This window comes from Vicugna pacos, chromosome 8 (assembly GCF_048564905.1).
Source record: "Vicugna pacos chromosome 8, VicPac4, whole genome shotgun sequence".
Classification (NCBI taxonomy): Eukaryota; Metazoa; Chordata; class Mammalia; order Artiodactyla; family Camelidae; genus Vicugna; species Vicugna pacos.
The window spans coordinates 77505303-77527828 of NC_132994.1; the positions used below are offsets into that span (position 1 = coordinate 77505303).

Sequence of the window (22526 nt, forward strand, 5' to 3'; positions counted from 1 at the left end):
ATTTAGGCTTTATAATCTCAGGACTGGACAGGACCTCAGGGTCAGGTAGACATGGTCTTCGAAGTTCCATGGATCTGGGTTTTAATTCTGGATTTGCTGCTTGAGGAAGATACTCAAACTTTGTGAGTTTTAATGACCAGATCTTGAGAATAGGATTTAATAGCGGCGTCTGCCTGACTGGGTTGCTATAAAGACATTGTAAGACGGTGCGTGTCCGGCGCCCGGCACTTGCTGAGGGCTCACGTGGGTGTTGCCGTGTCGGCGTGGGGTCCCCGCGCCACTGCCTTGTACTTGAGACAAGTGAGGCAGAGAGGAATTGTAAATATCGTGTCCCAAGTTGTGTGACTGACTCAGAAGACACCTTTTTGAGCTGTCGTTTTTCCAAAAATGTGTCGGTTTGTTTTCCTTTTAGGATTTGGAGTTCCATGGAGTGATGAGGTTTTATTTTCAAGATAAAGCTGCTGGGAACTTTGCAACAAAGTGCATCCGGGTCTCCAGTACCGCCACCACTCAAGATGTGATCGAGACGCTCGCGGAGAAGTTCCGACCCGATATGCGGATGCTGTCGTCTCCCAAGTACTCCCTCTACGAAGTGCACGTCAGCGGAGGTCAGTGCGCACGAGGGGCTCGTCGGGGTGGGTCCACGGCCACGTGCGCAGGGGCCCTGCCGCTCTGCCCACCTCCTCTGCTCCCTCTGCAGGGGCCGGGAGGGGGGGCGCTTAACAGGTTGGCAAAGCTTTTCTATGTCCGCGAAATGTTCTGAGTTCCTGGCACTTACGGTGTGAGAATGGATACATCAGCTTTACGTATGCTTATTTCTCCAGGGATAAGTAGCACGACAGTCCTAGTTAAAGTGGTTCGGCAGGCCTGGCTGTCCCGGACACTGGTGGTACAGGACGCTGCTTGATTTTGGAGAAATATTTCATATAACTCTTATGTATAGATTGTAATATTACAATTAATTGTAACCCAGTATTTTATGAGTGTGAATCATCAATCTTGCTGTAAAATTTTTGTAATGTGGAGCAGTAATGTTTTTCTTCGGGATGAATTAGGGCATCTTGAAGAAATTCTTTTATGTAGTTTTTAATTTCTCCTTGTTTTAAGGTTTGAAATTTCTGAAAACATCCTATGTGTCAAGTAGCAATTTAAGTTGGACTGATTAGAAATGTAGAAATTTATAAAAATTTGTATGAGTGCTTTGGGAATATTGTCACCCGTAAAAGAAACAAATAACAAGTCTCCGTTGATGCAGCAAATAAAGCATCATATACATCACAGACCCAGCTTGAACACATGTTTGAATGCCACACTCAAAACTCATACGAACGTTGTTTTTCTTAACTTCAGAAATACAGCTTTCTTTCTTTGTGCATTTGAAATTGGGCTAAATTTTTTTTGCAATATGTGAAATTCAGATATCACTGATTTGTTTCCCCAGTAGTATATGAGCTGGGCTGGGCTGTATTTGTTTATTACTCTCAAGGTTATGCTGGTATCAGCTACATGAACAATACCCAGCGGGAGTTTGACAGCAGAGGGTGGGCTCAATTTTTGGATGGTTTTTCTGAGGCTGAGCTCTCTGTTTACCTTAGAGGCTTTGTAAATAGGTTACAGAGAGGAAGAAAATATTTCTTGCTTTCAGCCCTTTTCTGTCTGCACTACTGGGTTATTTGAATACCACTATGTGGACTCTTTGGAATATCATCTACGATTAGAACTCGCGAGCTGAAGGACGGAATGAGTTTGATTTCTTTGCATACATGTTTTTATTGATGTATAGTCAGTTTACAGTGTTGTGTCAGTTTCTGGTGTGCAGCATCATGCTTCAGTTGTATATGAACATATGTGTACTGACTTTTAAGAGAACATTTTTCTTTAAATTTTGTTTGCTAGATTTGTTTTTCATTAAAAAGTAAACTGTGCGACTTGTAAGGGAGTGAAAGCACAAGGAAGGTGTGTGCAAGGACGTGTCTCTCCCACCCGTGTGACTGCGGGGCAGCCTGGCGCCCTCCTGCACCTCGTACTCAGAGCGGTGGGCCCCCGCGCCTCGGGCGGAGCAGGCGGGTCGGCATCTGTCTTCTCAGGTCACAGAGCCCTCCATGTGTCAGTGACTTTTTAGTGGCATCTGAGGCCAAAGGAAATACCTAACAGTTAATTTTATAGAGTGGTTAGATTCAGACAAGTTGGTATTCGTGCTCTGACAACTTGGTGGATTTTGGAAAACTAGTGCACATGGAACGAGAGGGAAACCGAAAATGTCATCCCGCTCTTACTCTCAGTCCCTCCCTGGTGGGCCCTGCCCAGCTCCTGGAGGCGGCGCCCCCCTTTCCTGTCCACATTGGTTTGCGGGCAGTGCTTGTTTTCACGGCACCCTGGAAAACCCAGTTTGACACCAGTGTGGCGCCAGCAGAAGGGATGGTGCTCGGGGACCAGCGTCTCCCGCAGCGTCGGCAGGTGCAGCTCATCCCGAAAGTACTCCTTGGAAATGCTCCTGAGGGGCCGCTGGCGCCTCAGCTGGGGTGCGGGCCAGCCCTGGCCCGGCTCCGCCGGAATGCCACCCTCTACCTGTCCCTGCGTCAGAAGTCCGCGTGGGAGATCACCTGGAAAAAGAGAGGGGTTCTGCTGTTAGACCTGGCGTGCGAGCGGGAGGGCAGAGGACCCCTGGGGTCGTGAAGCTGAAGCAGGGCCGGACTGCGCTTCGCTCAGTAGTTTAGGCTATTTCTCCCTTGTTTTTGTTTCTTTCATGATTTAGGCTTAATTGTTCTTAATATGAGTTCTCTAAAAAATGCGCCATGAGGGATTTTGATGTAGTGCAGATTCTGCAACGTGAACAGCTTGGTGATTTTGGTTTGTAGCAGGAATGTCAAACTTCCTGATTGAGTCTCCAGTTTATTACTCTCGTCTCATATTTTCAGTTGTTAATAATAATTTAGAATTTGTAATTTCTGCTTCTGATAATTAACATGACTGATTACATACAGCATTTACTAAAAGCCTCTGTAAGTCTCTGTCTTTTAAGTGTGTGCTGTTGACTCTTGCTCTGTACTCCGCACAGCGACGCTCCCTCGGGCCCCGCAGCGCTCGTTTTAGCTCGTCCCGTGTAGCTTAGCGGGGTGGTCTCCGCCAGCACCAGCCCCGAGCGGGTGGTCAGGCGGGGCGGGGCCCTCAGTGGGCCTTGCTCCTGGTCGGAGGGAGGCTTGTTAGGTTTCTAGCAAGGTAGGAAGTAGACCCTGAACTCTGCACGTTATCTCGGCAAAGAAAAGGGGATGGTGCTTCTCCGCCCGGAGGGACTGTGGTGTTTTGGGGACCAGGATTGGAGGGGTGGGGGTAGGAGCAAGTGTGCCGTCATCCCCTCCCAGACTGAGGAGGGCGGCCTTCGCCATGGCCGTCAGTGTGAGAAGAGGCTCGTGAGTCAGTGGAGTGTCTGTGTGAGAGTAGCATTGCTTCCTTATTTTCCAGCTGTGTGTGAGAATCTGATTTACAGAAACAGACATAGAGCAAGGCCTGCGAACATTCCTAGTCCATGTGTATTTCTCTTATTTTCCTGGCTAGATTCTAAAGTTGTCGGGAAGTTGTCCCTGGTCGGTGGCTAGTAGTTTACATAAAGTAGCACCAAAATACCCAATTGATTACTGAAACTCTCACTTAACATTTTAAGTTACATTTTGGTCTATTGGTAGGTAATTGAGGTAGTAAGGTTTTTTTTGTCTATAAAATGAAATGTATGTATATCAGAATGTTGTATTGGTTAGTGCCATTAAATAACCATGGCTTCATTTTTTTTCTCTTTTCATGTTTTGAAGAAGAAAGAAGATTAGATATAGATGAGAAACCCCTAGTCGTGCAGCTGAATTGGAATAAGGATGATCGCGAGGGCAGATTCGTTCTGAAGAATGAGAATGACGCTGCGCCCCCCAAGGTGGATCTGGCTGCCGTCTCGGGTCTGGGGGTCTGACTCCCCCGTCACGGGTCTGGGGTCTGACTGCCCCGTCCTGGGTCCAGGGGTCTGGCTGCTCCATCCCGGGTCTGGGGGTCTGACTGCCCTGTCCCGGGTCTGGGGTCTGACTGCCCCGTCCTGGGTCCAGGGGTCTGGCTGCCCTATCCCGGGTCCGGGGGTCTGACTCCCCCGTCACGGGTCTGGGGTCTGACTGCCCCGTCCTGGGTCCAGGGGTCTGGCTGCTCCATCCCGGGTCTGGGGGTCTGACTGCCCCGTCCTGGGTCCAGGGGTCTGGCTGCTCCATCCCGGGTCTGGGGTCTGACTGCCCCGTCCTGGGTCCAGGGGTCTGGCTGCCCTATCCCGGGTCCGGGGGTCTGACTCCCCCGTCACGGGTCTGGGGTCTGACTGCCCCGTCCTGGGTCCAGGGGTCTGGCTGCTCCATCCCGGGTCTGGGGGTCTGACTGCCCCGTCCTGGGTCCGGGGTCTGGCTGCCCTATCCCGGGTCCAGGGGTCTGGCTGCCCTATCCCGGGTCCGGGGGTCTGACTCCCCCGTCACGGGTCTGGGGTCTGACTGCCCCGTCCTGGGTCCAGGGGTCTGGCTGCTCCATCCCGGGTCTGGGGGTCTGACTGCCCCGTCCTGGGTCCGGGGTCTGGCTGCCCTATCCCGGGTCCAGGGGTCTGGCTGCCCTATCCCGGGTCCGGGGGTCTGACTCCCCCGTCACGGGTCTGGGGTCTGACTGCCCCGTCCTGGGTCCAGGGGTCTGGCTGCTCCATCCCGGGTCTGGGGGTCTGACTGCCCCGTCCTGGGTCTGGGGTCTGACTGCCCCGTCCTGGGTCCAGGGGTCTGGCTGCCCTATCCCGGGTCCGGGGGTCTGACTCCCCCGTCACGGGTCTGGGGTCTGACTGCCCCGTCCTGGGTCCAGGGGTCTGGCTGCTCCATCCCGGGTCTGGGGGTCTGACTGCCCCGTCCTGGGTCTGGGGTCTGACTGCCCCGTCCTGGGTCCAGGGGTCTGGCTGCCCTATCCCGGGTCCGGGGGTCTGACTCCCCCGTCACGGGTCTGGGGTCTGACTGCCCCGTCCTGGGTCCAGGGGTCTGGCTGCTCCATCCCGGGTCTGGAGGTCTGACTCCCCCGTCACGGGTCTGGGGTCTGACTGCCCCGTCCTGGGTCCAGGGGTCTGGCTGCCCTATCCCGGGTCCGGGGGTCTGACTCCCCCGTCACGGGTCTGGGGTCTGACTGCCCCGTCCTGGGTCCAGGGGTCTGGCTGCTCCATCCCGGGTCTGGAGGTCTGACTCCCCCGTCACGGGTCTGGGGTCTGACTGCCCCGTCCTGGGTCCAGGGGTCTGGCTGCCCTATCCCGGGTCCGGGGGTCTGACTCCCCCGTCACGGGTCTGGGGTCTGACTGCCCCGTCCTGGGTCCAGGGGTCTGGCTGCTCCATCCCGGGTCTGGGGGTCTGACTGCCCTGTCCCGGGTCTGGGGTCTGACTGCCCCGTCCCGGGTCCAGGGGTCTGGCTGCCCTATCCCGGGTCCGGGGGTCTGACTCCCCCGTCACGGGTCTGGGGTCTGACTGCCCCGTCCTGGGTCCAGGGGTCTGGCTGCTCCATCCCGGGTCTGGAGGTCTGACTCCCCCGTCACGGGTCTGGGGTCTGACTGCCCCGTCCTGGGTCCAGGGGTCTGGCTGCCCTATCCCGGGTCCGGGGGTCTGACTCCCCCGTCACGGGTCTGGGGTCTGACTGCCCCGTCCTGGGTCCAGGGGTCTGGCTGCTCCATCCCGGGTCTGGGGGTCTGACTGCCCTGTCCCGGGTCTGGGGTCTGACTGCCCCGTCCCGGGTCCAGGGGTCTGGCTGCCCTATCCCGGGTCCGGGGGTCTGACTCCCCCGTCACGGGTCTGGGGTCTGACTGCCCCGTCCTGGGTCCAGGGGTCTGGCTGCTCCATCCCGGGTCTGGGGGTCTGACTGCCCTGTCCCGGGTCTGGGGTCTGACTGCCCCGTCCCGGGTCCAGGGGTCTGGCTGCCCTATCCCGGGTCCGGGGGTCTGACTCCCCCGTCACGGGTCTGGGGTCTGACTGCCCCGTCCTGGGTCCAGGGGTCTGGCTGCTCCATCCCGGGTCTGGAGGTCTGACTCCCCCGTCACGGGTCTGGGGTCTGACTGCCCCGTCCTGGGTCCAGGGGTCTGGCTGCTCCATCCCGGGTCTGGAGGTCTGACTCCCCCGTCACGGGTCTGGGGTCTGACTGCCCCGTCCTGGGTCCAGGGGTCTGGCTGCCCTATCCCGGGTCCGGGGGTCTGACTCCCCCGTCACGGGTCTGGGGTCTGACTGCCCCGTCCTGGGTCCAGGGGTCTGGCTGCTCCATCCCGGGTCTGGGGGTCTGACTGCCCCGTCCCGGGTCTGGGGTCTGACTGCCCCGTCCCGGGTCCAGGGGTCTGGCTGCCCTATCCCGGGTCCGGGGGTCTGACTCCCCCGTCACGGGTCTGGGGTCTGACTGCCCCGTCCTGGGTCCAGGGGTCTGGCTGCTCCATCCCGGGTCTGGAGGTCTGACTCCCCCGTCACGGGTCTGGGGTCTGACTGCCCCGTCCTGGGTCCAGGGGTCTGGCTGCCCTATCCCGGGTCCGGGGGTCTGACTCCCCCGTCACGGGTCTGGGGTCTGACTGCCCCGTCCTGGGTCCAGGGGTCTGGCTGCTCCATCCCGGGTCTGGGGGTCTGACTGCCCTGTCCCGGGTCTGGGGTCTGACTGCCCCGTCCCGGGTCCAGGGGTCTGGCTGCCCTATCCCGGGTCCGGGGGTCTGACTCCCCCGTCACGGGTCTGGGGTCTGACTGCCCCGTCCTGGGTCCAGGGGTCTGGCTGCTCCATCCCGGGTCTGGGGGTCTGACTGCTCTGTCATGGGTCTGGGGTCTGACTGCCCCGTCCTGGGTCCAGGGGTCTGGCTGCTCCATCCCGGGTCTGGAGGTCTGACTCCCCCGTCATGGGTCTGGGGGTCTGACTCCCCCGTCACGGGTCTGGGGGTCTGACTGCTCTGTCATGGGTCTGGCTGCCATCAAGGGTGCTTATTCCCAGTGCTTCCCTCCCAGACTGCTCTTCTGCCCTCCACCCACAAAGGAATTTAAAGGAGCCCAGCTTCTCCCTGCTTCCTCCCCTCTTTCACCAAATAATCCCAAATATTGCTCCTTCCTTTTTCAAAGTGTTACGTAAACTTCTGTTGCTAAGAGACTTAATGGTCAGGTAATCAGCTTCAGTTTTTTTCCCCAAATTATAAAGTCAAAATATGTTTTAATAAGAATTGAAAGGGACAAAAAAAACTTCAATAACTTACTTGTTGTGCAAACTTTCAGATACAACTTAAGGCATATTGAAAACCTTTTTCATACTATATGTGTAAAGTTAGAAATTAGTGAACTTTGTTGAGTTTCTTTGGGTGATGTGACAGAGTGAGTCTAACGCTTTCTCAGGTAGCAGGATGTCTGGAAATCCTACGCTACTGTTTTTTTATGTGAAGTACTAGGAAATATTGATATAATTTTAAAATTAACTATAATTCTGTGTTAAATCAAGTGGCATCTTGCTTTGGAATCCGCTATTGACAAGGGATGGCAGATGCAGAGGTTCAGAGGTTAAGAATGTCTTGAGAAAAATCTCCTATTTAATTTTTTTCCCCGACAGATTGGAGGAAAACTGCCGTTCTTTGGTCTTGGCAGCCCTTCTCCGCTGTTTGTGTGATGTCAGTGCCCCGTGTTGAGGAGCCTCAGACGCACAAACCGTGCTCTTGTCACTGTGCTCCGGGGCCTGGTTGCCTTTGCAGCAGATACATGAGATGAGAATGGGTAGCTTTTTTTTTTCTGTCCACGTTCTATTTGTTTCTGCACCATGATTTCAGCTGACGTGCCCTTTCATGGGCATTCCTCCTTGGTGTGCGTTAGACCTCTTCTCAGGGTCTGGGTGATGCTGCAGTAGCCAGCAGTGGAAGTGGACATGCCAGCTTGTAAAGCGGAAGGCAGCTTTCGTTCCCAATGAAATAATCTCTTATTTTTCTGAATTCTTTACCAGGCAGCCTACTTAGTTATATAAAAAGTGATTTGTCTCTGTGTCATCTGCTAGCAGGCAATATTCTAAGTCAAGAGTAAGCTAATGAATAAGCAAGATCTGCAAAAGAAATTGGAAGTTTTTGTACAAGCACAATACTTAGAACTTTGCTTCATAAAAGCCAAGTTATTAGGGCTACTCTGAACATTTCTTTCAAAGTTAAAGAAAATGTCTATAAAGTAGATAATGATTCAAACATTTAGTTGTTTCCGTATTTCATTGGTTCCTTTAAGATACTTTATGTAAATTACTTGGATTTTTATTTATTAAAAATCAGATTTGGTGATTCACACCCTGGTTCTCCTACTGGGTTTGGGTTTTTTGGTTTGTTTCCTCCCTTGCTTATTAGTCTTGGTCTGAGGTAAATGTACACCCAGTGAAATGAGATCTGGAATGTATGGTTAAGTTTTGGTAAATACACTCCCGTGACGGTCGGCCCATCGAGACAGCACATTTCCGTCGCCCCGGCCCTTTCCCAGCCAGGGCTTTGTTTTGCCTGTAGCACGTGAGGTGCAGGTAGCTCCGCCCAGGATGGCGGTGCGTGGTTCTGTGTGTGGCTGGCATAACGCTAATGTTCCTTCCCTCAGAAGGCTCAGAGTAACGGACCTGAGAAGCAAGAAAAAGAAGGGGTTATCCAGAACTTCAAGAGAACTCTCTCAAAGAAAGAAAAGAAGGAAAAAAAGAAGAGAGAAAAGGAGGCAATGAGGCAGGCGTCTGATAAAGACGATAGACCTTTCCATGGGGATGACATGTAAGTTGATTCTGGAAATATTCCTCTTTGTTTTGTAAGCCAAAGGGTCTTTTAACGCGACAGGCTTCATGGGATTACCAGAGAAGTTACGAGAAGGATGAACAGCAGTCCATTTGGGTGTGCTCTGACTCTGCTGTGTTGAGAGACGCCAGGGGGTCCTACTGGGCGAGGTTTGTTGCTGACGGTACCCGTCCACTGAGCTTGCAGACCTTAGGTAAGCCGGCTGGCGGCGCTGTGGTTTTTTCTGAGAAGACAGGTAATGTCGGCGTTCTCCGCACCCTTTGCCTGGCCTTTCACTTCTGTCTTCTCGTTCCTTAAGGCAGCAGTGGTTTCTTACACACCTCACTCGCCCTCGACACCCGATGAGAGGTTGGCAGGTCAGTGAGAAAGGCTGCTGATCCCTTGGCGTTTCAGTGCCCCGCTGGTCCACTCCAGCCCCACCTGTCGTTCCTCCTTCTGTCGCACGAGCCCACCGTAGGTGTCCTTTCTGTCTAGACGGCTCTGAGCTTCTGACCTCCGAGCCAGGGGAATAAGGAAACCATTGTGCTTCATTGTAACAGGAAGGAGACGTTAGAAGAAACTGGCCTTCCCTCCGTAAGTGGGAGTCTGGTCTCAGGGTGGCCTTGTCAGTGTCCAGCTCGGTTAGTTCACTCAGGGGCCGTGTGCTGACTCAGCCTCTTGCAAGCCTCGGGGTTGACTGCGTAGTATTCTGTGTGCTGCTCCGCCGTTGCTGAAGGCACAGGCGTTCGTTTTAGAAAGTCAGAGTGCGCAGATTGGTCAAAAAGGGAAAAGGAGTTACTTGTCATATGAGCCCAGAGAGAACCGTGGCTTGTTTCTGCTCTACAAACATGTTCTTACTTTCATGTAGAGTTTCTAAACAAATACAATCAGTCTTGTGAAACTGGAACTTATCAAATGACATTTTCCATGGAAATTACATATATATTTCAAATAAATATATATATACACACTCACAAATGCATGTTTTCAGAAAAATACGTATTTTAAGTAATTTAACTGACTAGGCAGTGTTCTCCCGTGTAACTTCACGCTCATGCGGCCAGCCCTGGTTGTGCGCGTGGCGATAGTTCACAGGGCTTTGTTTCCCTTTGGTACTATAAGGAATGCTCCAGTGAATTCCTTGTTTTCACAGTTTTGAGGGTTCATCTGAATGTCTCCTGGAAGAGTGGCTCAGGGACAGTGTGGGGAGCTTGTGTCACCAGACGGCCCCGGCCACGCCCCCCGCAGCCCGCCAGCCGCCTCGCTTCCCCTCCCCGGAGAGCTGAGTGCAGCGGGCGGTGGGCTGTCTCTGCGCTGCGTCGTAGTGTCGAGAGATCCAGCTTTCTGTATCAGCCAGGTGGATGTCTTCCTACACGTTTATAACTATATTCTGTTGCGGTGACCTGGTGACCTGCAGGTCTTTCCATTTCTGGTCGATTCTCAGTGCTCTGGTGACCTGAGGGTATTAACCGTTTGTCCTGAATGATGTTGGCTTTGGAGTGGCACTTGAGCCCACTGTGGGTGACATCAGAGTGGCCTAGCAGTCGATCCGTGAGGCAGTGCCGCCTGTGTAATGCATGTGGGCTCTTATGAGCACAGTGGTGCAGGGTGAGGCTCTATCTCATGTATTTATACAGGAGAAGGGACTTGTATAAATATATTGCTCACATATGAAAAATACCAAAGAAGAGGAAAGTTGAAAACTTAGGCTGCCCTTTACCTTGTTAATTTAGCTTAGAGGATGATAATTATTTGTGTTAAGAAAATGAGCTACTTAAAATGAGTTATGTTCAACTTGATTGACCCGAAGCTTAACTGACTTCTAATTAAATTATTTTATGACTAAAAAATGACATCTTTAATACATTTATCAAATTTAGTTAAGTATGTCAATCTTATTTAAATATTTAGTTTTCGTCTCATCAGTCTACAGTTGACTCATCACAGGAACTTTTGGAGCTTTTTCCTTTTAAAAATTTAGCTTCAAGAAAGTGAATGGTGATAAATCTTAGTTCTTAAAAAAAATCATGCTGAGTTCTTTAAGATTTGCTGTAATTTGAAGACAGATTTTTTTTAACTAAAGTATGTTAATTCTTTATTTCTTGTGGTTGGAATGTTGTGTCACTCATTAGTCTATTTTAGGATAAAACTGGTAGAAATGACTGAAATATATGATTTATACACCTTTCTTTTAGCTTTATTAATGAACACATAGTAATTAAGTTCTATAAATTCAGTATAACATTTTAATTATAAATTTCTCCTTATTCAGTGTATTTGTGTTGAATCTTTATCCTTTACCCACAGTAACTAGCACATGGTAAGTAGTACATGACAGAATTATGCCGGGAACAGGTGTGGACAGATAACACCTGCCGTTTTTATTTTTATATGATCACAGTGTAACTATTTCTAATGTAAAATTGAAAAAATCTCGTTACTGCCTTTTTTCCTTTCCAGTGAGAATTCTCGACTGGCTGCTGAAGTTTACAAAGATATGCCTGAAACTAGCTTTACCCGAACAATTTCTAATCCTGAGGTGGTTATGAAGCGGAGGCGGCAGCAAAAGCTGGAAAAGAGAATGCAAGAATTTCGGAGCTCAGATGGGCGGCCTGATTCAGGTGCAAACTTTGAAGTGTTTTTCTCTGTTACGTTTGTCGTAGAGGGTGTTAGTCAATGCTCCTTCCTATTTGTGAATGAGCCCTTGCTTAAGTGAGATTAATGGGTGACAGCCGGTTAATGGCAGGCGTGCACCATGTGTGTCTGGTGCAAAATCAGTTTTGCCTTAAGTATGTTTAGTTACATACTTTCCCCCAATTTGGCTCTTTTTTTTTTAATTCTGGAAAATTTCAGAAGAAGAGAGAAAGATACAGTGCCTGTTACCAGGCTTGCGTAATTGACAAGTGATGTTTCATCTCTACTTCTACATACGTTGCTACCAGTCCCAAACAATTACTTTTGAGTCAAAGCCCAGCTTTCTCATGATTTCATCCGTAAGAATTTTGATATACTTTCCTAAAAGGTAACAATTCCTAAAAAGCAAAAACCAAAATAAACCAAACCTTCATCACATGCAAAAGTGTTGACAGTGCTTCCTTACATGTCCTCAGAAACCTGGTCACTGTTCACGGTTCCCTGATTGCCTCAGATAATTCCTTTAGTTGAGTCAGAATCCAGATAAAACCTAAGTACTGCAGTGGGTTAACACGTCTTCTGTGTCTTTCACTCTAAAATGCCCTTTCCCCTCTTATTTTCAGTTTGCTTATTCGTTGGTTTGTTTTAAAACCCTGGGGTGAATGTCTCGTAGATTTTCACGTTTACCATTTTTTCCTCCTGTTTTCTCCATTCCTTGACTAGATACAGACGCAGGGTTAGGTTCTTGGGTGGGGGGCCATGGGACAGAAATACTTATTTTAGCATCATCCACAGTTGAGCGTGGTTTGTAAAATTTTTTAATAAACTCGTGAATGTGAAGTTTCTCAGTGTTTTTCCATCGATTGCAGTTTTAGTCCCTGCTGATCCGTGAATTGTCGCTTTGAGCCGGCAGGGTCTCTCCCAGCTGGCACCGGAGGTTTGGCGCGCCCAGGGGCCCTGGAGCGCATCTCCGGGGGCGCTGTGTCTCAGCTCGCCTTGCGCCTTTCCTGCCTCAGGCTAGGAAGTGGCTCTTTCTCTATAAAGAACCCTGTCCCCTTTTTTTTTTTTTTACAAGAGACCCATTTTATTTATTTATTTATTTATTTATTTATTTATTAACATTTTTTATTGAGTTGTAGTCATTTTACAATGTTGTGTCAAATTCCAGTGTAGAGCACAATTTTTCACTTATACATGGACATGCATATATTCATTGTCACATATTTTTTTTTCTCTGTGAGCTACCACAAGATCTTGTATATATTTCCCTGTGCTATACAGTATAATCTTGTTTATCTGTTCTGCATTTTGAACTCCCAGTCTGTCCCTTCCCAACCCCCGCCCCCTTGGCAACCACAAGTCTGTATTCTGTGTCTGTAAGTCTGTTTCTGTTTTGTATTTATGTTTGTGGTTTTTTTTTTAAATTCCACCTATGAGCGATCTCATATGGTATTTTTCTTTCTGTCTTACTTCACTTAGAATGACATTCTCCAGCAACATCCATGTTGCTGCAAATGGCGTTACATTGTTGGTTTTTGTGGCTGAGTAGTATTCCATTGTATAAATATACCACTTCTTTATCCAGTCATCTGCTGATGGACACTTAGGTTGCTTCCATGTCTTGGCTGTTGTAAATAGTGCTGCTATGAACACTGGGGTGCAGGTGTCATTTTGAAGTAGGGTTCCTTCTGGACATACGCCTAGGAGCAGGATTCCCCTGTTCCTTTTCCTTTAGTGTCTGGTTGCTGGGAGTGCTCCTACTTACTGATTAGTCTTTGCTTCTAAGCCTGTTTAGTGGACAGAGCTTAGGAAATACTTGGTTTTTTCACTACTTTGATTTTAGTAAATCTGGGTGTCTTTTCTCTCATGATACAGTTCTTCCCTCCTGAGGACAATAACATAATTGTTTGCTTTTCTTCATAACATACAGTTATAATATCAAAATAAAAATTATTCTATTGTTAACAACAATATGAAAGAAGGCATTTTAAGCCTTTTGTGAAATAATTGATTCCTGGCTATGTTATCGTGTACCCTTGTTGATTTATACCGAGGTTTATTTGTTTTATTTTGCTTTTGATTTTTGAGGTTTGCTTCTGTAAAATTTAGTGGTGTTTAATAGTTTCTAAGTCAAGTCTATAAAACAAGGTGCATTTAGAGAAGTCTGGCTTTTGTCCCACCCACCCTTTAATTAGAAGGCAGCATCCCCGCACACCCCCACCTTGACGTCCCCACTTACGAGCGTATCCTGCAGGGTGCTCTCTGTGCCTGAGGGAAACAGAGATTCTCAAGAGAAGGTAAAACACATCACTTTACTGTTCGACCTATAAATTGGTTTTGTATACTTTTAGCTATTTGGCATAAAACTCTAATTTGTAACTAACTTGTAATTGTACTCAGCAAATAAAATATGTTATAAAGTTACAAATTAGTTATAAGGTGGTTTTATAATAGGATAATCATTTGAGTTTCAAACAGAATCTTTGTGTTAGAGGGCTGTACTGTTGATCCAGCCTTTCCTGCAAGTGTCTGACCTGGTACGTCATCAGCCCTGCGGTTCTGTGTTTGGTCGCACTCAGGGGCTTAAGCTCTGGGTGCTGTACACTCACTGGTTCACTCCCAGTTTTGGGTTTGAATGTCGGGACAGGCAGCTTTCCTCCCAATCCACATTTGTAACAGTTTTGCTGGGAAGGAGGCTTCACTGGGCCCTTTCTCTTGGATCTCCCTGTCCGGATCCTCGTTGTGACTGTGATCGTGTGTGTGTGTGTGGCGGCAGGTGAGATCCGTCTGGGAGAAGCCGTGTTCACATTCGGCGTGTTTGGGGCACAGTGTTACTCCCTGTTTTGTTGGTGCTCTGTCTTACCTTGTCTCCGTTCGTGAGGGGGTCTGTGGACCGTGGCTCTAAAATGCAGGGCCCCTTCACTCTGCCTGCCTGGTAGGAGTTGCTGTTGATGCCCTTTCTTGGGAGCACACAGAGCCTCATGTTTCAGTGCAGTGTTCAGACAGCCACCAGCCACGTGGACGCTGGCCCCAAGCTTAATTGCCTCCCTAGCATCACATGTTTATTTTGATCTTTGGTGCCCTTGTAACTGAGTCTTAATTGTATGTTTCATGGGAATTGTGGTATCAGTGATTCAAAAAAACTGAGGCACTGAGAGACCTACTAGTCCCGTAAACAACTTAATAGCTGACTTGAGAATCAGGATTATCTGTTTGTGTATATCCTGTCTTGTTCAATCAAGGATTTGAAGTGGCTTAAAAAATGTGCACTGAAAAAGAAAAGACGAGAGGAAGGAGAGAGAAAATACAAAGCTGAGGAAGAGGAAATGTAGTGGAAGTTTAGGAGGGACCAAAAGGGTGCTCGCTGCCTGCTGTGTGCTGACCACGTTCCAGACCGTGGGGAGGAGCTCGACCTTGCCACTGAAGTGACTTCCTCGGAGACTCCTTGAGTATTCAGTGTGGGCTCGGGATGTGTGAGTCAGGAGACAGACACCTAGCTTAGAATATCCGCTTCTGTAAGTAACTTAATAAAATATTTTTTAAAGTAGGTTAGCATGCAACATTAATATGTTTCATTAGATAAAATAGGAAACTTTTTGCATGTCGCTTGAAGCTGTGGCCCCAGAGACCCATATTCATTTTCCTCTGCCATTGGGGGTACTTGGATGGAAATAGGTGATATGATCTGTTAATAAACTGCCGGAAGGGTTTTAAACTAGGGATTTAGAAAGCTTTTAATTTAGCCCAAGCCCCAGATCTGGAGAGATCACTGTGGGAGCAGGGTCGAGGGCAACTTTGCGGGCACGGCAGGGCAGCAGGCGTGCGGGCAGCAGGACCGCGGTGCCCCGGGAGGCGCGCATCCCTGAGCTCGGGCGGCGGCGGCCGCAGGGAGGAGGGCGGCTCTGTTCGAGAGGGAGAATTTCCGGGAGCTGGGAGCACGCGGAGTTCCCCGAGGAGGGGGGCGTTTGGGGCGCTGCCCCGTGCCGAGCTGCATGGACGGGCGCACGTGGAGTGAAGGGGCACCAGCAGTGGAAGACGGGCCCCCGTGTGTGTCCTGGGAGGCGCCGGGCAGCCGTGCCGGGGGAGACTGTCGGGAGTGCTCTGTTCTCCGGAGGGCACCGCTGGCCTGGAGGAGATTTGGGGGTGGGAAGGATACAGGTAGTAGAGAAATTTTAGGAAAGGCCGTTGTTGGAGTAGGCATGGAAACCAGGAAAAAAACAAACAAACCCCCAAACCCAGAGAATTCAGAGGAGAAACAACCAGACTCCCAAAGACTAGAGCTTGTCTGTTAACTGGATAGTTGGGCTGGAAGGAACATTTTTCTATACAGACTCCTAGGGAGTCCTCAGAAACGAGGTGTTGTTGGCAAAATAGTTGCTGTGGTTAATACCAAGGCAGTCAGATGTAGCAAGTTCACGTGTTTTGTTGGTTTTTAATAAATAACATAGAAAATACACCCTGGTAACTTACTGTAGCTCTTAGCTTAGCTGTTAAGTTGGTGGAGAATGTGGTCGTACGTGGGTTAGTGTCCGGAGGGTGGCAGCTGAGCCTGTTGCTTCCGCCTCATTAGCCCGAGGGCTGGGTCCCCAGGTTCTGATGACACACTGACGTGTCACTCACTTCACAGCTGATCAGATGGCGTGACTCGCAACAAGCTTCAGCCCTGGACTTTGTGAAGTATTTTTGACATTGAAGTACATTTACTTTGTGATGTCTTCCAAGTGTAATTGACCCTAAAACCCCTGAGGGGCCAGCCCTTCTTCTGCCTGAGTTTTCTTGGAAACAGTCTTGGGAGCCGCAGAGCACTGGGACGGGGACTCTGGAGCCGGGCTGAGACCCTCGTGTCCCGTGAGCCTCACTGTGTTCATCTTCCGAACAGGGTCATAATCCTGCCTCAGTTCTAGAGCTGCAGCTTTTAGTCGATGGTAGGAATTTAAAAATATTAGCTTCACTTCTTCCTCTCCTTCCTTAGGGAATTGGGAGGTGTGTATTTCTAGTGTGATAATACTATGCTTTGTGCTTTTAAACTAAAAATCTTTTGTTAAATTAGACTGTATTATCCATTTATTGTTTTTGGGGGGATGCCTTAACACTCATTATACTAAAACCAAGTAATGTTTTAGACAGTATGTGTATGTACATGTCTGTATACACACACACACACATACACACACACACACCCCCACCCCATCTTCTTTATCGATTCATCTGTTGATGGACTCTTGGGTAGCTTCCACATCTTGACTATTGTAGATAATGCTGCTGTGAACACTGGTGTACATGTATCTTTTTGAATTAGTGTTTTAGATTTTTTTGGGGGGGTGGATATATATCCAGGAGTGGGACTGCTGGATGAAATGGTAGTTCTGTTTTTAGTTTTTGAGGAGCCTCTGTACTGTTTTCCATAGTGGCTGTACCGGTGTACATTTCGACAAAGCAAAGCATACACGGGTTCCCCTTTCTCCACACTCTTACCAACATTTGTTGTCTGTAGACTTCTTGCTGATGGCTGTTTTGACAGGTGTGAGGCGGTATCTCATTGTGGTTTTGATCTGAGTACCTCTGATGGTTAGCGAAGGTGAGCATCTTTTCACGTGCCCACTGGCCATCTGTATATTTTCTTTGGAAGAATGTCTTCCGCCTTCTGCCTCCTTTTTAGTCTGTTTGTTTGTTTCGGATATTGACTTGTATGAGCTGTTTATATATTTTGTGTATCGACCCCGTATCAGTCATATCATTTGCAAATATTTTCTCCCATTCAGTAGGCTGTCTTTTTGTTTGTTGATGATTTCCTTCGCTGTGTGAAAGCTTTTAAGTGTAATTAGGGCCCATTTATTTACATTGGCTTTTGCTTCAGTTGCCTTAAGAGACGGATCCAAAAAACATTGCTGCAGCTTATGTCGAAGAATGTTGTGCAGGAGTTTCATGGTTTCAGGTCTTACATTTAGGTCTTCAGTCCACTTTGAGTTTATTTTTGTATGTGACGTGAGGGAATGTTCTAATTTCATCCTTTGATACGTAGCTGCCCAGTTTTCTCAGCACCACTTACTGAAGAGACTGTCTTTTCTCCATTTTATATTCTTGCCTCCTGTGTCGCGGGTTGACCACAGATGTGTAGGTTTATTTCTAGGTTTTTGACTCTGTTCCATTGATTTATGTGTCTTTCTTTGGTGCCAGTATGGTGCTGTTTTGATCACTGTGGCTTTGTAGTGTAGTCTGCGTATAGTATACTTCCAACTTTTTTCTTTTTTTCTCAAGATTGTTTTGGCAATTTGGGGTCTTTGGTGTTCCATATAAAATTTAAGATTATTTGTTCTAGTCCTGTAAAAAATGTTACGGATATTTTTTGATAGGGATTGCGTTAAATCTGTAGATTGCTTTGAGTGGTATGGATATTTTAACTATTAACTCTTCCAGTCCAAGGACGCAGGATATCTTTCCATTTCTTTGTATCATCTCCAGTTTCTTCCACCAGTGTTTTCAGAGTATAGGTCTTTCACTTCCTTGGTTAAGTTTATTTCTAGGTATTTTATTCTTTGTGATGCAATTGTAACTGGGATTTTTTTTCTTTCTCTTTCTGATAGTTCATTATTAGTGTATAGTAAAGCAACAGATTTCTGTGTATTGATATTGCATCCTGCAGCTCTACTGAATTTATGTCTTAGTTCTAATAGTTTTTTGGTGGAGGCTTTAAGGTTTTCTGTGTGTAATATCATGTCATTTGCACATAGTGACAGTTTTACCTTTTCCCTTCCAATCTGGATACCTTATTTCTTTTTCTTGTCTGATTGCTGTGGCTAGGACTTTCGGTACTGTGTTAAATAGAAGTGGTGAGAGTGGACACCCTAGTCTTGTTCTTGATTTTAGAGGAAAACCTTTCAGCTTTCCACCGTTGAGTATGATGTTAGCTGTTTGAAGGCTAGGACGCTGACAGACACTGACTGGTTAACACTGTGTCCTCAGCATTGGGACGGGGGCTCTCATTCTGTGAGGGTTTGTAGACAGCCTGACTCCTAGCCTGTGTCAGGGGTCTGCATTCTGATGCCAGCCTGGACTTGCTGATTATTCTTAAAAGACCAGCGTGATTTTATTATGATCAGGTTGTCATAATGCACTATGTGCCAGGCTTGTTGAAAGGAGGTGTGAGACATATTCAGTAGCCAGAATAACTGCATTAGAATTCAGAAGAGGCAAGGAGTCAGAGAAATTCAGAATCTGCTTCAGGAGAGCCTCAGATCGTTAATCTAGCTCTTTACCTACAGGCGAGAAAAGGACGTTAGGAAGCTTCCCCAAGGTCACAGCAGTGGGGGGTGTGGACCCTCGCCTGGCTTCCCCCAGGTAGTCCTCCATCTAGACTTAAGATTTTAGAGCTTATAAATCTTAGATCGTAAGTAGAAAGCAAAATATGACACCAAAAATGACAATAATTTAACACATATATAGGATCCAATTGAAAAGAAATATGCAAATAAGAAAGAAAACGTCAGGACACCCCGATTGCTCTGCTCGAGGCGACTTTCCCTCCCGCAGGAGCTCACAGCTGGAAGTGACGTTCTGGTTGCGGTGCCTGAGATAGAAACAGCCCAGTGCTCTGGGGACAGGTGTCGCAGGAAGCACTCTTGGACTCTGGCACATGAAGTGTCCTGGTTTCTAGCTCAGTTTTTAAAAACTGAGTTATTTAGTGAGTTTAATGCTGTTCTGGCTTTTAAAGTTTTAAAGCTGCAGATTGATGTCAGGAAGTAGAGATAGTGGGGGAGTGAGTGAGCACGTAAGCGCGTGTGGTGAGGAAGGGAGAGGGCGGCCGGCGGGAGAGCGGGCTGTCAGGAGGCTCTCGGGTGCCTCGCGTTCCCACCCTCACCCGTGGTGCACACCAGCCCGTCCTTACACAGGCTTGTGGGCTTGAGGAGAGGACAGAGACGGCCTTGTCACTCAGGGGGTTCACCGTAGCAAAGTGCCACTGGATCAGCGTGTCACTGCTAATGTGTGTCACCTAACAGGAAGTGAAAATCGAGTTATTACACAGATCTCTGTAATTAGAATACAGTAACATTGTGCTCAAAGATGTCAAAACGTTTCTTCCAGGTGGAACGCTGAGGATTTACGCAGATAGTTTAAAGCCAAATATTCCCTACAAGACAATCCTGCTGTCCACTACTGACGCTGCGGACTTCGCTGTGGCGGAAGCCTTGGAGAAGTATGGTCTGGAGAGGGAGAGCCCCCAGGACTACTGCATCGCCCGGGTAACTGTCCCCCCTGCCCCGCCGCGGCGCCCTCGCTGGAAGTCTGCGTGTAAGTGGGAGGTGCTCCTCGCACGCAGTCAGACCGAGGCCGGATCTCCCCGCGCTGCATCTCTTAAGAGTCTCACACACACAACCATGTGTTAAATGTCTATAAAAAGCAACGTCCTCCCTTCTATTACAAAAGTAATCTCCGTCCCTGTTACAGACTAAGAGAAGTTTAAAAAGGCGAAATGAAGAAGGTGAGAACCGCTTAGAGTTCTAATCCCAAAGGGGAAGCAGTATTAACGTTTTGATATGTGTCCTTCCAGTTTTTATTTCGCGTACGTGCGTAACAATTTTATTTTAGTAAAAGCTGCTTTAATGTTGTTTTTCTTACAGTCTTTACTAGGACACATCATAACGACTCAGCTTTGAAGTGCGTTTAGCTTTGCTGTCTGTTGTCGGCCAGCACTTGGGCGGCAGGTCTGTGCTCGTCCCCAGTTTCCTGGAGACAGAGACCCTGGCGCTCTTTGGCCGCAGTGCTCAAGGAACGCAGCGAGACTTGGGCCTCCGTGCTGGGCACGTGGTAGGAACTGACTCGGTAACACCAAGTAGAATCAGGGGGTAGCTCACAAATACGTTAGCAACTCCTTCACAGCAGTGTTTCTCTGTCAGAATCTCATTGAAAGTAGATTTTTTAAAAAAATACTTTTTTCTCATCTTAGCAATTGATTGTTAAATGATGAAAGTGTGACAACTGGCTTTGGTCCTTCCCCCACCGATTGTTGAGCTCAGGGCAGAGTGCCACATGGGGCCTGAGTTCAGTGCCATCAGTTTTGAGGAATCAGCACAACGCTGATGTCAACATTTCCTTCATCCTCAGAAGGTCCCTCGTGCCTCCTTGTAACCCATCCCTCCCTTCATCTTCATTCCCCGGACAACCACTAGTCTGCGTTCTGTCCCTATGGATGAGCTGCACCTCCTAGAACTTTTGTGTGAACAGCATCATGTGGTATGCACTCAGCGTGTGCCTGGCCTCTTTTGTTCAGGTCGTGACTGCAGGAGTCTTCTTCGCGGCTGTGTGTCAGTGTCTGCCGCCTCTGTGTTGCCGAGCAGTAGTTCATTCCGTTGGTGAATCACAGTTGGTCCGTCCATTTAGCTCTTGATGGACTTTGTGTTGGTTCTAGTTCTCAGTTTGGGGCTCTTCCAGCAAAGCTGCTCTGAGCACGCGTGTGTGGGCCTTCCCATAAAAGCCCGTCTTTTTCTTGACTCAGTGCTCGGGTAAATGGCTCAATTCCACAGTAGGCGTATGTGTAACTTTCAAACAAACTATTTGCCAAAGTGGTGTCACCACTGTCATCCCCCCAGAGGTACCTGAGTATTCTGGTGGCCCTGCCGCCTCCTGCGCTCGATGTGCTCAGTTACTGCAACTGGCAGCCATACCGCTGGGTAGAGGACTGTCTGACTGTGGAAGAAGTTTGAGTTTCCCTCGTGACCTGCACATGTAGGTCAAGCCCGAGGTATGACACATCTGTTGTGAAAGTTTTTTCCAGTCTGTGACTTGGTTTGGTTTTTCATTTTTTAAAATGATATCTTTCAAAGAGTAAAAATTTATTAATTTTGTTGAAATCCAACTTTTTTTTTTTTAGCATTCTATGCTGTTAGTATTCTATATAAGAATCTGCCTCCTCCAATGTTTCAAATACTTTCACCTGTATTTTATTATAGTTTATAGTATTAGGTCTGACACATTGGTCTGTATGTTCTGTTTTAAGATATGTGTGTGAGGTTAGGATCAGTGTTCATTGTTTTCCACACCAAAGTCCAGCTGATGTAGCACCGTTTGTTACAAAGGCTTTCTCTTCCCCCAGGGTGTGGTGGCACCTTTGTCAGAAATCAGTTGGCCGTATGTATGTTTGGTTCTGTTTCTGGAATCCATTCTGTTTCATTCATTTGTATGCTTTACATCTTTCTGCCATGACCAAACTGTATTGATTACTGCAGATTTATAGTAAGCCTTAAAATCATGTGAGGTCCCGTTTTTGTTTTTTGTTTTTATGTTTAAGAATTGCTCTGGTTATTCTAGACTAGTTGTGTTTACAAATAAATTTTAGAAACAGCTTAGCAATTTCTATATAAAACTTGATAGAATTGTGACTAGGTTTGCATCGAATCTGAAGGTGAATCAGAATCCAAACAATATTCAGTCTTCCAGGCTGTGAACAGAGTATGTGGTCTTCTCTAAGCTCTCAGCAGTGTTTTGTAGCGTTGCTACAGATGAAATTAAGTAAAAGGCCTTCCTTGAGTTTTATGCCTTTTTCCTTTTTGCTGAAGAGCTAAGAATTTATATTCAGTTGGGAGAACTACTTGGTAGATCTGTAATTTTATGAATATGGCCCAATTTTCATTATTTCAGAAATAAATGAGAAAATGGATGTCTTTGTCCCATTGAAATTGCAATAAAGGAATAAAAAAACCCTGTATAAATGCACAAGAACAGAGAATGAGAGAAGAGAGGGCAGAAGAGTTGTAAATGCAGCTTTGCAGAAGTGAAGGAGGGGCTCTGACCTGCTGGACCAGAGCAGCCGGTGGATGGCACCTGCACCCTAGCCCTGGGGGCTCGGCGGCGGCTGGGCCGGCAGTGTTCATACGCAGTGGTTGGCCCCAGCAGGTGCCTTCCCATCGTGACTGCCGCGCCCTCTGCACCTGAAGGCTGCTGATGGGAGGAGGCCTTGGATGCGGGGCGACAGGCGCAGCGAGGGCTTTCGCGCAGACGGGACGAAGCGGAAGGCTGCGCCCAGAGCATTGCCAGCTAGGGTATAAGGAGTCCTGCCAGAGGGGGCTTCTGTGTGGAACCTGAGCCCTGGAGGTGCTGGCCCAGGAGCCTCCCTCGGAGCCTGCGCACA

The 22526-nt window shown here is 48.3% G+C and overlaps 1 protein-coding gene across 11 annotated transcripts in view; it reads left to right on the forward strand.

The window, feature by feature from the left end:
• Nucleotides 1-22526, forward strand: part of AFDN (afadin, adherens junction formation factor) — a 126578-nt gene that overhangs the window by 30930 nt on the left and 73122 nt on the right. For 5 of the 11 annotated variants that reach the window (XM_072966220.1, XM_072966216.1, XM_072966218.1 and 2 more), the window contains 5 exons: nt 413-608; nt 3807-3922; nt 8604-8767; nt 11228-11388; nt 19484-19641. In XM_072966220.1, coding sequence (XP_072822321.1) covers nt 413-608; nt 3807-3922; nt 8604-8767; nt 11228-11388; nt 19484-19641 — 795 coding nt within the window. Of the gene's footprint in view, nt 1-412; nt 609-3806; nt 3923-8603; nt 8768-11227; nt 11389-19483; nt 19642-22526 lie in introns of those variants that run through there. The other 6 variants (XM_072966221.1, XM_072966223.1, XM_072966225.1 and 3 more) reach the window with 3 other exon arrangements.